Source organism: Hibiscus syriacus, unplaced genomic scaffold, assembly GCF_006381635.1.
Source record: "Hibiscus syriacus cultivar Baekdansim isolate YM2019G1 unplaced genomic scaffold, ASM638163v2 tig00111234_pilon, whole genome shotgun sequence".
Taxonomy (NCBI): domain Eukaryota; kingdom Viridiplantae; phylum Streptophyta; class Magnoliopsida; order Malvales; family Malvaceae; genus Hibiscus; species Hibiscus syriacus.
In genome coordinates, this window is record NW_024063028.1 from 970944 (window position 1) to 986609 (window position 15666).

General features: G+C 36.3%; 2 protein-coding genes and 1 pseudogene across 3 annotated transcripts; 2 read left to right on the top strand and 1 right to left on the bottom strand.

Annotated features, from left to right (window-relative positions):
• The first annotated feature begins 3944 nt into the window (after positions 1-3944).
• LOC120156728 (protein ELF4-LIKE 3-like) lies at positions 3945-4903 on the top strand. Of its 2 annotated transcripts, none has more exons than XM_039167995.1 (2): positions 3945-4063; positions 4526-4902. In XM_039167995.1, exon 2 carries the CDS (start codon positions 4558-4560, stop codon positions 4876-4878), a length of 321 nt encoding a protein of 106 aa, XP_039023926.1. In that variant the 5' UTR covers positions 3945-4063; positions 4526-4557; the 3' UTR covers positions 4879-4902. The 2 variants fall into 2 exon arrangements, with proteins under 2 accessions (XP_039023926.1, XP_039023927.1); XM_039167996.1 differs by having other exon boundaries at positions 3954-4061; positions 4521-4903.
• Positions 4904-5815: 912 nt separating this feature from the next.
• On the top strand, positions 5816-6782 carry LOC120156729 (protein ELF4-LIKE 3-like). Its single transcript, XM_039167997.1, has 2 exons — positions 5816-5940; positions 6403-6782. The coding sequence occupies exon 2, from the start codon at positions 6435-6437 to the stop codon at positions 6753-6755; it is 321 nt and encodes a 106-aa protein (XP_039023928.1). The 5' UTR covers positions 5816-5940; positions 6403-6434; the 3' UTR covers positions 6756-6782.
• A 4285-nt stretch (positions 6783-11067) lies between these two features.
• On the bottom strand, positions 11068-14260 carry LOC120156719 (annotated as a pseudogene).
• Positions 14261-15666: the final 1406 nt, after the last annotated feature.

Consider the following 15666-nt stretch of genomic DNA (forward strand, 5'->3'; position numbering starts at 1 on the left):
TATATATATATATATATATATATATATATATATATTCCATCTATCAGTGAAAAGAAAACATGTTATTTTTTCGGTATATCACCGATGATCGGTATTATTACCGATTTAACACTGGTCAGACTATATTTTTTGATCTAACACTTTTAGCAGGAAAGCGCGTCTCCTACACCGCACTATATGCTAATTTGGCACCACGTGGGTATAGCGCGCCCCCTGATCCGCGCTATACGCCACGTAGGGTTATAGCGCGGATCAGGGGTCGCGTTATACGCCGTACCAAAATTATATTTAACGCGGTCCCTGATCCGCGCTATATATTTTATCTGAATAATTACATATAGCGCGGTGCAGGTACCGCGCCTTATATGCTTATAAATACACTCCTCCGGCTCACATCTCCTCGCATCTCTCATCTCTTATAAATTAATACAACAATTCCGTCAACGAGTAATAATTCTCGCAATCTTCTCAAATTTGATTTAGAAGTTCGTGCGATTTTTCGCTATAAGGTAATTTTGTTATAATTTTTTAATTATACTTATTGTTTATTATCATTATTTGAAAAAATATTATACTAATTATTTTCAATTAATTTTTATGTTTGTAAAATTGAAAAGCGGGAGCATATGTCAAAATAGTTTTGCGGTGCAGGTAATAATATAAAATTATATTATTTAAATTATTTACGTTGATGTGTAAAAAATTTATTGTGTTATATTTTCGTTCATATATAATTTATTTAATCAGGTTTGTTTAAGTTATTTTTTTTTTGCAGATATAATATTGCCGCACTTTTAAACTCAAAGAATGGCGCGACTTTCAGCTATTGTTTATTATGATGGTGAAATTCAAGAAGATGAAACCGGCGTTGTTTTTGTATCAAATGAGCGTGTTAAAATATCATTCAAGAGAAACATAACTCTTGAGGAGCTAATAACGAAGATTTCGAGGAAGATACATGTTGGAAGTAACAGAAGAATGTCGTCGTTGCAATACAGATTTCCAACATCATTTTTGCCATTAACTTATACAGCGTTCGAACTTTCGAACAATGATGATGTTCAAATGATGGTTGAAGCTCAAAGTAATTATTCAGACGCCGCTATTGAGATGTATGCACATTTTGTTCAAGTGCGTGCTGTTCGGGGTCAATCTTTAAGCTCACACTATGGGCTTGCTGAACAAGTTGTTAAAGTTGACAGTCCTACTATCTGAAGTTTTTAAGGTATACGAATTTGAGTTTCCCCCCATAGGTAATGACAAAGACCCTGATGAGGTTCAAGATTGGCTTCCGATTGTACCAAATCCGAGTTTATTGAGGGAGCGTGGTCGTCCAAAATCCAATCGAATTCATTGCGATATGGATATTCGAGAAAGATCTAGACAAGACAGAAGATGTGGCCATTGTAGAAACCCAGGACACACTAGAAAAACATGTCCACTTCTGTTGTCATCAAGTAACAATTGATGAGGAAATGATGTATTTGTTTATCAAATAATAATTCTTGTATTTTAATTTGCATTTACTTCAAGTTAATGTCATTCGATAATCGCTGATGAAGATTAAAAAAACAAACACAATTATTAAATTTTATCAAACTAATAACAATTTGATATTTAAATACAACAAACTTACAATAAGAATTAAATGGTAAATGATAACCAAATTACAATAACTGATATTAAATGGTAACAAACAAAATTAACTAAAATATATTAAAAAAAAGTCCAACGAATTTAACAAAATAAAGTAAGTATTAAATGAGAAATAATAAAAAAATACAATTAAACAAAATAAAGTAAATACAAATATAATAAAAAAAATCTATCGATGCCTGCGTCGAAAATGTGTTTCACATGGCGGTGGCTGTCGGTCTCGAGGAGGATTTCTTCGTATCACTGGTTCTGACTCCTCGCTGTCATCATCGTCGTCGTCGTCACCATCGTCATCGTTCGTCATCGTCGTTGTCCTGAGCAGGTACATCAGGTTGATGAGAAGCTGATGACGATGAAGCACCTCCATAGAATAAAGACCCTGGAGGTGTATGACTGACTATCCCACCGGCATGCGAAAACTGGGAAAACCTAGACATCGTTGAGTGTGAAAACTGCACAGGAGGTGTCTGTGCTGCGGCCATGGGTGATGAGGATGAACCCGCCAAATATTCAGCATATGAACCCCAAGTCGGATCTGCAAACATAGACCCATAATAGCCTCCAGGAGGGGTCATCTGTGACGGTGGCGGTGGCTGGGTCATAAAATCAGGTGAAGGCAGCGGCAGTGGCATCTGGTAATGGAAAGGAGATGACGACATCATATATGGCTGCGGTGGCTGTTGGGAAGGTCCTGCTGGTGCAGCTGAGGATGAATCGGAAGCACCTGTTCTCTGTCCACAAGTCGAGGGACGATGGTGCTGTGTCGGTGAATGTCTCTGTCGACGTCGTGGAAAGGTCTGCCCTCGTGCATCCTCGGGAAGTAGAAACAGTTTCTCATTACTGTTGAACCACTCATAATAATCCTCAACATACATCAAGAGGTCATCAAAAATGGGCTCTCTACGGGGAAGACGCCGATGTCGATCCTCCCACAACACGACCCACCCATGATGCCTCACCAGCCAATCTGTATCTGTCTTGCCGCGTCTATCTAAGCTATGCAACTCGTCCATATTGCGAGGTGCTTCCGGAATTGGTTGAAAACAACCAAACTGCCGGAGCACGCGATCAGTGGAGTCCCACCCACCCTAATTTTTTTCTAAATCATCAGGTAGCTCCTGATGATTTTTCCTATCAGTAGACCACCTATTCAAGGAAAAAATTTGTTATACGCTGTATAAAATTATTAATATACAAAATCAGTTTTATAATTACCTCAGTAGTGGAAATATGAATGGGTTATTCACAATGGGACATAAAAAGGGCAATCGATACCATGCCCAAGACTGCAGCAGCAGGAGACATCCGCCGATAGCATTACGCCTGTAGTCAGTGGCTCCACACATCTCCCTGTACAGCAAAGCCAAAACTGCCGAGCCCCAACTGAATGATCCGACGAGACGAAAGTCACTAAGATGTCGCAACCACATGCAGTGAACTAGGTTACGCGATTTGTCTGGCATCAGCAACCCTCCTATCAGCTGCAGGATGCATGCACGTGCATACATCTTAACCTCATCCTCAGAAGCGTCTGCGCTCAACTCCCGAAAATTGGCATCTAACCAATTTAATGGTATCCTACCTCCGATAAAATTTTCCGGGACACGTCCTAGACTATCCCGACACAAAGTAGTCAAAGAACCGGAAGCTATCACCGATATCACATCTCCATCCACCAGAAGCCCCAGGTGCATAGAAACATCCTCAAGCGTGATCGTGCACTCTCCGCATGGAAGATAGAATGTGTGGGTCTCCGACCTCCACCGCTCTACTAAGGCAGAAATCAAGTATGGCTCTATCTTACAATGACCCTGATATCTACCTATGTAACCGAATCCAGCCTCTACAATGATCAGGGGGCGCGCTATACCCACGTGGCGCCAGATCACCGTATATCGCGGGGCAGGGGGCGCGTTATACCCACGTGGCGCTAAATCAACATATAACGCGATACAGGGGTGTGCTTTTTTGCTAAGGGTGTTAGATCGAGAAATATAATCTAATCGGTGTTAGATCAATAATAATACCGATCACAGGTGATATACCGAAAAAATAGTCAAGAAAACATGAATGAATATTATAAAAGTAGCTTTTATAAATATTGATAGACGGGGGATTTTTCATCAATTCCAAATGCCACGTGGCTGATAATGAACACCTTGGTCTAATCACTAATCACGTCCCCGGATCTGAGCATAACATACACAAACCAATCTCATTCCCAACTCAATCCCCAGAAACTAAAGGAAAAAGTTGTCTATATATATATATATAACTCTGATATACTTAATCTACATATACTATTCTCTCTAAAAACTCTCAATAATTCAGTTTTTTGGGGTTCTGAAATACGCTTTCCTGCTTTGAATCTGTGTCTAATCCCCAGAAAATATGATGCTCCAGCAAGGTACGTATGTTAAAGTAAATACTATATGACTGCTGTATGTATATTACTTATGTCCATCTTTAGGAAACAGTTCAAAAGAACAAGAGTATGTGATGATATCTATTTGTCTTTGTAATTTTGCCTCTTGTGTAGTTGAACTGATTAGGGCTTTTCCTTTCTTTAAGCTCATGGTTTCCTTATCCTTTGTAAGGCATCAATCTTATCAGCTTCTTATTTTCAGCTAGTTTCTTCTCAGAATTTGATGCTATTTCCCCTATTTTTTAATAAAAATATATGTAAAATTTTGTTTGTATTTGTTATATATATATATTTCATTGTCATTTTTGCTGTTGAAAAGATCAATAATGCTGTCTGTCCGCAGAATAGTACTCTCCTAATCTCACCTGCATCATTGACTGGTTTTCTTTTGGGTGTCTTTGAGTTGCTTCTTTTGATTCATTACTGGTTCTGTTGATTTGATAGATCTTTGAGTTGGAAAGTAAGGAAACAAAGGAATGGAGGGTGACACATTTAGGCTCGGGAATGGTGGTCAGGTAGATGGCAAAGTGGTGCAGACATTTCAGAAGAGCTTTGTTCAGGTTCAGAATATATTGGACCAGAACAGGCTACTGATCAATGAGATAAACCAGAACCATGAATCTAGGATCCCTGACAACTTGGGAAGGAATGTTGGGTTGATTAGGGAGCTCAACAACAACATAAGAAGAGTGGTTGATCATTATGCAGATCTTTCGAGTTCCGTCTCTAAATCCTCTGATATTGCCTCGTCTGAAGGTGATTCCAATGGCGGGCATAAAAGAAACAGGCCTGCATGATTTTGGGGCTTATTAGTAATTCTTTTGCATGGTTGGCGAATACGAAGATAAACTTGCATAGCTCTTGTTCGAGGTTCGTAGAAAAATGGTCAGATTCTGTGACTCTAAACTCTCTTTAGATTTATCAAAACATTTGTTAGAGACGAATAATGGGTCTGAAGCTTCTTCTAGTATTGCATTGTAACTCCATGTAAGTTGTGTGTGATGTAACCCTTGATCTAATTGATAAAATGAATGCATTTGGTGGCCTTAACTCCTGAATTCTAACTTTGCTGCAGTTTTCCCCCCTATTTTATGTCTATGTTCGAGGTTCTAAGTTGTCCCCTCCGATAATATTATCTTAAGATTCGAATCTAAGTTCTTTGGTTAGGTTAGTAACTTTGTTACAATTTCTTTTCTTATGCATGCTTATAGTGTCTATATGTTCGGATTTAGAATTGTCCCTTCCAATAATTTTACCTCTTGGTTCGAACCCAAATTCTGCCAGTAGGAGTACAATAACCCTTGTTGGTAACTTTGCTGCAGTTTCTATAATCAAACCTTCTCCTCTTTATCCTAACTCTTTTTCCCTCTTTGTCAAAAAAGAATGATAACTATAATGGGTGCTTAACTATATATATATATATATATATATATATATATATATATATATATATATATCAGATTCTTGACCATGAAGGCTCAATATCAACTTTATTGGATGGAAACAAACTGTGTTTTCAGCCCTCTACAACATATGATACTCAGGAATTTCAACTTTTAGAAATGAAAGAGAGAGAGAAAGGTTTAGAGATTTTAGTTTATCCCAACTTTTTTCCCTCTTTGTCAAAAGGGCAGATACTCATAATGGGTGTTACCGTTCTGCAAATCTCATTCCCAACTCAATCCCCAGAAACTAAAGGAAAAAGTTGTCTATATATATATATATAACTCTGATATACTTAATCTACATATACTATTCTCTCTAAAAACTCTCAATAATTCAGTTTTTTGGGGTTCTGAAATACGCTTTCCTGCTTTGAATCTGTGTCTAATCCCCAGAAAATATGATGCTCCAGCAAGGTACGTATGTTAAAGTAAATACTATATGACTGCTGTATGTATATTACTTATGTCCATCTTTAGGAAACAGTTCAAAAGAACAAGAGTATGTGATGATATCTATTTGTCTTTGTAATTTTGCCTCTTGTGTAGTTGAACTGATGAGGGCTTTTCCTTTCTTTAAGCTCATGGTTTCCTTATCCTTTGTAAGGCATCAATCTTATCAGCTTCTTATTTTCAGCTAGTTTCTTCTCAGAATTTGATGCTATTTCCCCTATTTTTTAATAAAAATATATGTAAAATTTTGTTTGTATTTGTTATATATATATATTTCATTGTCATTTTTGCTGTTGAAAAGATCAATAATGCTGTCTGTCCGCAGAATAGTACTCTCCTAATCTCACCTGCATCATTGACTGGTTTTCTTTTGGGTGTCTTTGAGTTGCTTCTTTTGATTCATTACTGGTTCTGTTGATTTGATAGATCTTTGAGTTGGAAAGTAAGGAAACAAAGGAATGGAGGGTGACACATTTAGGCTCGGGAATGGTGGTCAGGTAGATGGCAAAGTGGTGCAGACATTTCAGAAGAGCTTTGTTCAGGTTCAGAATATATTGGACCAGAACAGGCTACTGATCAATGAGATAAACCAGAACCATGAATCTAGGATCCCTGACAACTTGGGAAGGAATGTTGGGTTGATTAGGGAGCTCAACAACAACATAAGAAGAGTGGTTGATCATTATGCAGATCTTTCGAGTTCCGTCTCTAAATCCTCTGATATTGCCTCGTCTGAAGGTGATTCCAATGGCGGGCATAAAAGAAACAGGCCTGCATGATTTTGGGGCTTATTAGTAATTCTTTTGCATGGTTGGCGAATACGAAGATAAACTTGCATAGCTCTTGTTCGAGGTTCGTAGAAAAATGGTCAGATTCTGTGACTCTAAACTCTCTTTAGATTTATCAAAACATTTGTTAGAGACGAATAATGGGTCTGAAGCTTCTTCTAGTATTGCATTGTAACTCCATGTAAGTTGTGTGTGATGTAACCCTTGATCTAATTGATAAAATGAATGCATTTGGTGGCCTTAACTCCTGAATTCTAACTTTGCTGCAGTTTTCCCCCCTATTTTATGTCTATGTTCGAGGTTCTAAGTTGTCCCCTCCGATAATATTATCTTAAGATTCGAATCTAAGTTCTTTGGTTAGGTTAGTAACTTTGTTACAATTTCTTTTCTTATGCATGCTTATAGTGTCTATATGTTCGGATTTAGAATTGTCCCTTCCAATAATTTTACCTCTTGGTTCGAACCCAAATTCTGCCAGTAGGAGTACAATAACCCTTGTTGGTAACTTTGCTGCAGTTTCTATAATCAAACCTTCTCCTCTTTATCCTAACTCTTTTTCCCTCTTTGTCAAAAAGAATGATAACTATAATGGGTGCTTAACTATATATATATATATATATATATATATATATATATATCAGATTCTTGACCATGAAGGCTCAATATCAACTTTATTGGATGGAAACAAACTGTGTTTTCAGCCCTCTACAACATATGATACTCAGGAATTTCAACTTTTAGAAATGAAAGAGAGAGAGAAAGGTTTAGAGATTTTAGTTTATCCCAACTTTTTTCCCTCTTTGTCAAAAGGGCAGATACTCATAATGGGTGTTACCGTTCTGCATATATATATATATGTGTGTGTGTGTGTGTATATACACTCTCACAGATTCTTGGCCATTAAGGTTCATTATCAACTTTTAGATGGAAAGAAACTGTGTTTTCATTGCTTTTCTTATACATGCTTTGTGCTGTGGAGAACTAAAAGCAAACCAACATTCTCTGGGGAAATGATGTTGAGAAAAGAGAAAGTTGATAATAGTAATGAAGGCAAAGCAGCTTTGGATTTAAACCCTTCTTGGTTCCCACTTTCCCCAATCACACGAACACCACAAAACAGAATCTGAGATGAGAGATTGATGAGTTCTTCACTTGTTTTTCTATCTGCTTAATCTCCTTTTCAATCAACCAACAGCAAAAATAATAATAAATAAAGTTCGTTTAAAATAAAGCATCACAGAGAGTTTGCAAGAGAAAGACAAATATATTTGTGAACAGTGACCCCAGCTACATGACAAGGGCCCCATGAACCTCTCCATGCTTATCCTTCTTTATGATAGATTCCTTTCATGGATAACAGTTGTCCTTTGTTGATGGACCCACATTATAAATACACATATATTTGTTTAAATAATTTAAGATGATTATAATAAACACAAATTATTTTAATTTAGGAATTCAAAAAAGAACAACACTACTTTTGATTAACGAGTTTTAAATAGAAGTATATTTATAGACTATGGATAATATACAAATACATTATAAATATAATTGTTTAAATTCGAATTTTTTTATGAAAAATGACATTTTATTTCACTATTAAAATCATTCGATGAGTTTATATAATTTTAATAAAACCAACATCATTGTTTCTACCCTTTCATGTTCATGGTTAGGTTATTTTCCACCGACCTTTTTAGGGTTTAAACATGCACCCCTGAATGATGTTGCAATAAAATGTATATTATTGTTACATTATGTTATCAAAATATTGTGTGCTCTTGCAAGGAAAATGTTGGCTAATAATATTACGTATGAAGATGAACGACAGATGTATGGCCACTAATATATATTTATATAGAAAAAATAAAAGAAAGAATCTAATCCTTATGGAGCATTTATGTCTGACAATGACAATTATTTATATAGGTAAAATGTCTCTTTCAAAGGGTGACATGTAAGTCCAATATCATGTAAAATTGTTATTATCAATAGTAATAATAAGATAGGTTTCACTACCTAAAATGAAAAAGCAATAATGATAATAACAGACGTTTGTATATCATTTGATGGTTTTGATAGTAAAAATAAAAATTATTTTTAAATTTTTTTGAGTTCGAGAAGTTATATTTATAAGATATATGGAAATTTTGAATATATATATATATATATATATATATATATATATATATATATATATATATATATATATATATATATATTATAAATTTATATAATATCAATATCGAAATATATGGTAAAATGAGATATTAACATAAAATAATAAACTGAACAAAAGAATAAATATATATCACGGTGAGTCATTGTCTTAAAGCAAATTCGCTTTTTTCAGTGTAATCGTTATATTGTACGACACCCTAATTTAATACAGCTCTTCAAAAAAATCAAACATCCTAAGTTTGAAACGGACAATAGCGGTATTGCCCTTCAACTCCAACTCTCAATCTCCTTGCAAATACGTTTCGGCAAAAACGATGATTGCATCGTATAAACAGGAAGTGCTGCCAATACTGATTTAGCAAGTGTAACCCTTCCTGCAAAAGAGAGAGTTCTCATTTTCCACTCATTCAACCTAGCTGTAACCATCGAAATCAAGTATTGATAAGAAGCTGCCTTGACGCGACCATGAAGGAGAGGAACGCCAAGATGCTTCCCCAAATCCAAGACCCCTTGAAAACCAAGATCCGTGCTAATTTGAGTGCGAACACCCAACGGAACATTCTTGGAAAAGAAAATCACACTATCCGTTTGCCCGAGGCAGTACCAAACTGTAACAGGACATCACAGATGACTTCCCCTTGCTCTCGTGTAGCTTCCGCAAACAGAAGCATATCATCAGCGTATAAAAGGTGCGAGATCCCGGGTCCTAAAGGCAACGTTCTAAAAGGTTTCCAAAGTTCTCTTCCAACTGCAATTTGTATCATTTGCGCCGATCTCTCCATGCATAAGACGAAGAGGTATGGCGATAATGGATCACCCTACCCTGACGAATACCCCAAGAAGGAGAAAAAAATTCTGCTTGGCTCCCATTCCACAAAATACTAGTTGACACCGAAGAAACACAACGCATAATCACCCTTATTAAGGACTCGAGAATACCTAAATCTTGTAGCGTATCCTCGATGAATAACCATTCAAGGAGGTCATATGCCTTTTCCAAATCAATCTTCATGGTCATCCAACCCTTACGACTCGACTTGGACTTCCTCCTGATTGATTATTATGTTATCCACAATCTTAATATTTAACTAAATCAAAATTTAAATTTTATAAGAAAAAGTCCAATCTAATCAACTCAGATTAAGTCAAAACTCATCGGATAGGGATTTCTTTTTCAAATTTTGATTGTATAAGGAGAACAATACTCTTTTTTATCATTGAAGTCGCTTAATAAATTTGATTTGAACTAAATTAAAATTCAAAATTTATAAGAAAATATCCAATCTAATCAACTAAGATTGAGTCAAAATTCATTTTCCATCCCTACATGGGACTTATATAGCCGGGGAAGTGGTCCTTGTCGTATGTTTTAATAAACGATACTACCACTTATCCTTTGAAAACCAATTCGCTAATGGTTAGGGCATTGCTTGGTCCACGTGCATTTGTTACTATAGTGTCCTAAGTAACCTACTATGGCACGTACCACAAACTCGTGTTTGGTTGTTGAGAAACATGCTACACTCGTACTTTCTGGCAAATTATATGTTCATGTTCACTCTATTATTGAGTCTCTTGATCTTCCTTTCAAACCCCATTTTGAACACATCTTGAAGATGACATGTGTTAATCTCAGTAAACTTTTCCCACCGTTCTGAGTTTTCTCCATTTCCTTTTTCTTTCTCTTCTTTTGGTAATGAAGTAATTGAAAGAATGGCAATGAAGTCAACTATGGTGTCCCACAAATTAATGCTGCATTTTGGCCTCTGAGATTCCTTATGAGACCCTTCTTGTCTGCAAACAATATTCATTATCGAACATCGTTCGTATATCGTAATATCGTAAGTGATAAGAAGTTGGATGTTCAGACGAAACGAAAACAACCCTACAAGAATATTGGCTTTGGCAATCCGTCAAAGCATCAGCTGCCTGTCTCGGTGTTCAAAGGGTCCATATTCAATGTGATAGCCATGGGGACCTGTCCAACAAAACATAAGCATTGATGTGATAGTCGGTTTAATGCAATGCAAAGGAAAATCTAAGTATTTTTTTTCAAACAACTTTAATTTTTCAAATTGAAAACCCCAAAGCCAATAATTACAATTTTAAAAGAAAAATTAGCTTAGAACATGAAGCCATTAACAAAGGCTTGATTATTTTTCAACCTAGTAGTTTCATACACTGGTAGTTCCTCTCTATACCTTCCGATCCCGATCAGATGATCCAACTCGAAAAGATCCGAACTCGAACAGCTCAACGCATCATCTTCATCATCATTGTCATAATCTTCAATAAACCCTCTCAAATCCAGTTTCCCAATACCCTTTCTTTGATAACTCCTTAGACAACCACTTGCTTTACTGCCAACTGCAGATTCTTTCTTCTTCGGCTCCTCGTTTCTTGAAGAAAATTTAAGGTTCTTTTGAGCAGTTGAAGTGAGCATTAATCTGGGATCTTCTTCATAGATGCGTTTATGGCCACAAGGTCTGCAATCTTTATCAACAATGACACTAACTGGACAAAAGTTAACTGACCTTTTATTGCCATTACTGTACTTATTATTACCTCTTGAAGAAGGTGTTTTGCTCAAACAAGACCTGGAAAATGAAGTGGGTGACGAAGCTGTCTATTTCGATTTTCGATGAAAATTCACATCGCCGGAGACCCCATCAGAGCACATCTTCACTTTCTTGGTATTGGCATTGAAAATGGAGTTTAAGAAGCAAGTGATTCGACCACCGCGGGGGAAATCGGTTGCTTCACTTTCTTCAATTCACCATAGATTTTCAATGCTTGGAGTTTGGTCTTTGAGAACCCGCCACCACTTTCTTGCCTGGCCTTTTCTTGCTTGTTCTTGTCGTCCATGCGCGTAGCCGGCTTCAATGACGAGAAGATCCCGCCGTTGCTGGAATCGGATGAGCTCGAAGCCGAGTTGAAATGAACATCTGAGCCATAATTGCTCTTCTTTTCAATCCATTTTTCAATCATGATAGCCCGTTTTAGACTTGAAGCCTTCTCCATGGAACCTGTCGTAACCGGTTTTCGTCCGGGCACGAAATATTAAATTTGGCGGGGAAAGTGATGTGAATAAATAGTTTTGAAAATAATTTGGGAGTCGCCATCGGCCTTTTGGGTCAGGTAGGTCGAATACCTAAAAAATATCTTTTAAAAGAGTTTTTAAGAAAACATCAATTTTAAAAGATAAACTGATCTGCGTTTTATAACCAAAAATTCGTTCTTTTTAATAAAAAAAAGGGATTCATAGTCGGTTACGTTTAGGGAAGGATTAGCACCCCTATAACGCCCAAAATTGGTACTTTTTAATTATAAATTGTCTCTATTATTAAAATTTTTAAAAATTCAAAAATATATTTAATTTATAATTCTATATTATAAAAATATTTATTTATTTAAAAATATCCGAAAAGAACTTCTAGGTGCCTTAAGACAGCTCTTTTCTTTGATATTGATAAATATTAATTTAAATTATATTGTTTACTTTTTAATTTTAAAATATCAGAATAGGACATCCAGTTGTATTAAAACTGTCATTTTCTTCGATATTAAAAATAAATATTTAAAAATTACTATTTATTATATATTTATGGATATAAAAATATTTAACAATATAATAAAATACAAATACAAATACTACTAAAATAATATATTTAAAAACAATAAATGAAAACATATAAAATAATTGACTAAATTATAATAAAAATAAAATTAAAAATCTAATTACTAATTAATTGAAATTATAGGGATTAAATATTTTATTTTCTAATTTAATAATTTAGTGACCAAAATGAATTTATCTAAAATTCAAATTTTATAATAAAATTAATTAAAAATATGAACTAGGGATAAAAAATTTATTTATTAAAATTAAGGGATTAAATCTGTCATTTATCCTAAATATTATTTTAAAAAAGGACTAAAATGAATAAAATTAAAAATTCAAAGACTGAATTAAAATTATTATAAATTCAGTTTAGTGACCAAAATGTAAAATTTATGAATACGAGGGACTGCGGACGGGGTTTAACTATTTCATAATTACGCGCATAGTCCTTCCCGAAACGACGTCGTTCGGAAGGACTATAAGAGTCCAAACGGCTGGCCCTTCGGGCCAACCATTTCATTCTTCTTTTTTTTCTTTTTCTTAAGCAGAGAGAGAGAGAGAGAGCCAGAATTCTCTGGCCTCTCTCTAGATTCCTCACGGAGGGAATCCGGCAGCCGTTGCCGCCGCGAGTTCTGCCGCCGACCACCGCCGCCGGCCACCGTCTTCGGTGGCCGGAAAAAAATATTTTTTATCCTAAATGTAGATCGGACCGTCCTAATGACGGTTCGATGTTTTTTCCGTTAAACGGCTCCCAATCGGAGCAAATCTACAATAATACCTTCGGCTTTTCGAAGTTTTGGTGAGATCCGGTGACGGTTGGGGCTCTCCGATGACAGGGTAAGCTTTTGCCTCTCTTCTCTCTTCTCTGTGTTTTTTTTTTCCTTTCTCTGTGTTTTTTTCTTCTCCGTTTTCTGTTTCTGTCTTGGTTTCTGTCTCCTTTTTTTTTAGGTTGGGGTGGTGGCTTTTATAGCCACCACCGGTGTTCGTCTCAGACCGGTCCGAAGAGGGGGCCTCGGTGAGTCACCGGACTACCAGTGGTGACTCACCCGTAGCCTTGCATGGACGGCTGACGTTGATCTTCTGGAGTCTTCATTCGGGACGTGGCAGCGGCGGAGGCGGCGAGAAAACTGTCGGCAGCCGCGTGGAAGCTGGGGCGGCGCCGCGTGGCCCTAGGGTATCAAACCCTAGGGTTTCTCTCTGGAACCATCTGGACCGTTGGATCTTGCCAGATCCAACGGCTGTGAGCTGAGGCGGCTGGTTAAATTAGGGTTAGGAAACCCTAACTGGAAACCCAAATATTTAGGGTTTCTGGTTGGATCTGGACCGGTTTGGTTGGTTTGTAACTGGGCCGGTCCAATTGTAATTGGTCTGTAATTATATTATGTATTTAATATATTTAATATAAATTTAATAATAATAATAATGATAATAATAATAATAATAATAATAATAATGGATAAAAAATTAATATCTTCAGAACCAATGCCCTGTTTCTTAACAGGGTTTGCACTTGTTTGCTCCATGTAATGGCACAATGTCGGCTCGTTTCGGTTTCCCTAATCGTCGTTGGAACCATAAATAGCATCGAGAAGGGTTGAAGAGAAAGAAGGGGTCCTTATTCTATGAGGAACCGTAGTGTCTATCATGGAACTCTCTTCTATGCATATTGTTCTCTTCTTTTGCATACACAACACACAGGCGCAAAACGAAAACAGGGGAAACAGAGATTTATACAGGGAAAAAACAGGGGAATCTTGAGATTAAAGAAGGGAAACAAAAGAAAAGGGACAGTGAAAGGTTAATTTACAGCTTTAATGTCTACTTAGAGAATGTCAAAAGCTGCAAAGACACAGATTAAGTATAAATATGCAAGTAGATCATGTGAAACAAGGACCAAAGAAGGAGAGAGAGAACAACACAAAGTAAAAGAATTCTTCAATATGAACTGGACTGTTTAGTTTGGAACCTGTATTTAGTATTCCCTTTGATAATAGTATCCGCTCTAATGTGTAATTAATACGGATCGAGCTTTATAAAGATTCATTTACTATTAATCCTTAATTGAATTGGTTGTTCGATTTACACTACTGATGAACGAAGAGTTTGGATTTTATTATGAGAAATAGTTAAGGGAATAAACTATAATTTAGCTCATAGTTTAGGGATGATGTTGCAATTAATCCTGATAAAAAGCAAAGCAAAGAAAATGGGAGAACTGTGTACTTTGTTGTTGATGTAAAGCTGAGAGTGCCGCGCGTGCGGGTGGGGGTGCCAGGCCAGGCTGTTTGCAGGTGTAATTGTTGGGTAAAGTTTATTTATTGTTTTTATTTTAGTTTTTACTTAGTTTGATGATGTTTTCGAACTTGTAAGGACTAAAGGTGACTTCTTTTCTTTGTTGGGGCTAAATTGTCAGAGAACAGCCAATCAGATATCAATGGAGTGCGTAATGTCTGGTCATTTTCTCCTTTCACTCTTCTTCCCGCCATTGTAATGCTTATCACCCAGTTTTCACCTCCTGAATCAGAGAAGAAAAAATGAAAGCAATACCTCATTCAGCCTTGTGCTTCTTTGATGAAGATCATACTCCAGAGATTTGTCTCATATTTGTTGGCCTAATTATGGTTTTAGCCCCTCTCGTATTTCAAGTTTTGGATCTAAACCCTTCATTTTTTTTAAGATATACAAATACATATGTTGATGTATAACTTGATAGAGTGGTGATTAAAGGTAAATCGAGAGATTGTAGGTGAAGGCTGGATGTCAGTTTATGGTATATCCCTTGTAAATTAAGCAGATGATTATTGAAAGTCAATCTTAGATCCATAACTTACATCTTTCGAGATGTTGCATGGGATAAGATTTATTCCCTTGTAAATCGAGAGATTGTAGGTGAAGGCTGTAGTCGTGATTTCCATGTTGCCGTGACTATGTGACCAAATAGCAATAAAAAAAATCATTGGGGTCTCAAAAGAACCTAGATATAATCTGCAAAATTTTGGGGTAAAGGAATCAGGCCGGGATCAGTGAACATGGTCGAGTCCATCTCGATAGGTCTTCTCAGTTTATTAGTCCAGAAAGTGTTAAACGTGGGCTGAGTTT

Bases quoted from the DNA above. Each gene is read 5' to 3' on its own strand.
- LOC120156728 (XM_039167995.1), top strand. From the start codon at position 4,558: ATGGAGGGTGACACATTTAGGCTCGGGAATGGTGGTCAGGTAGATGGC.
- LOC120156729 (XM_039167997.1), top strand. From the start codon at position 6,435: ATGGAGGGTGACACATTTAGGCTCGGGAATGGTGGTCAGGTAGATGGC.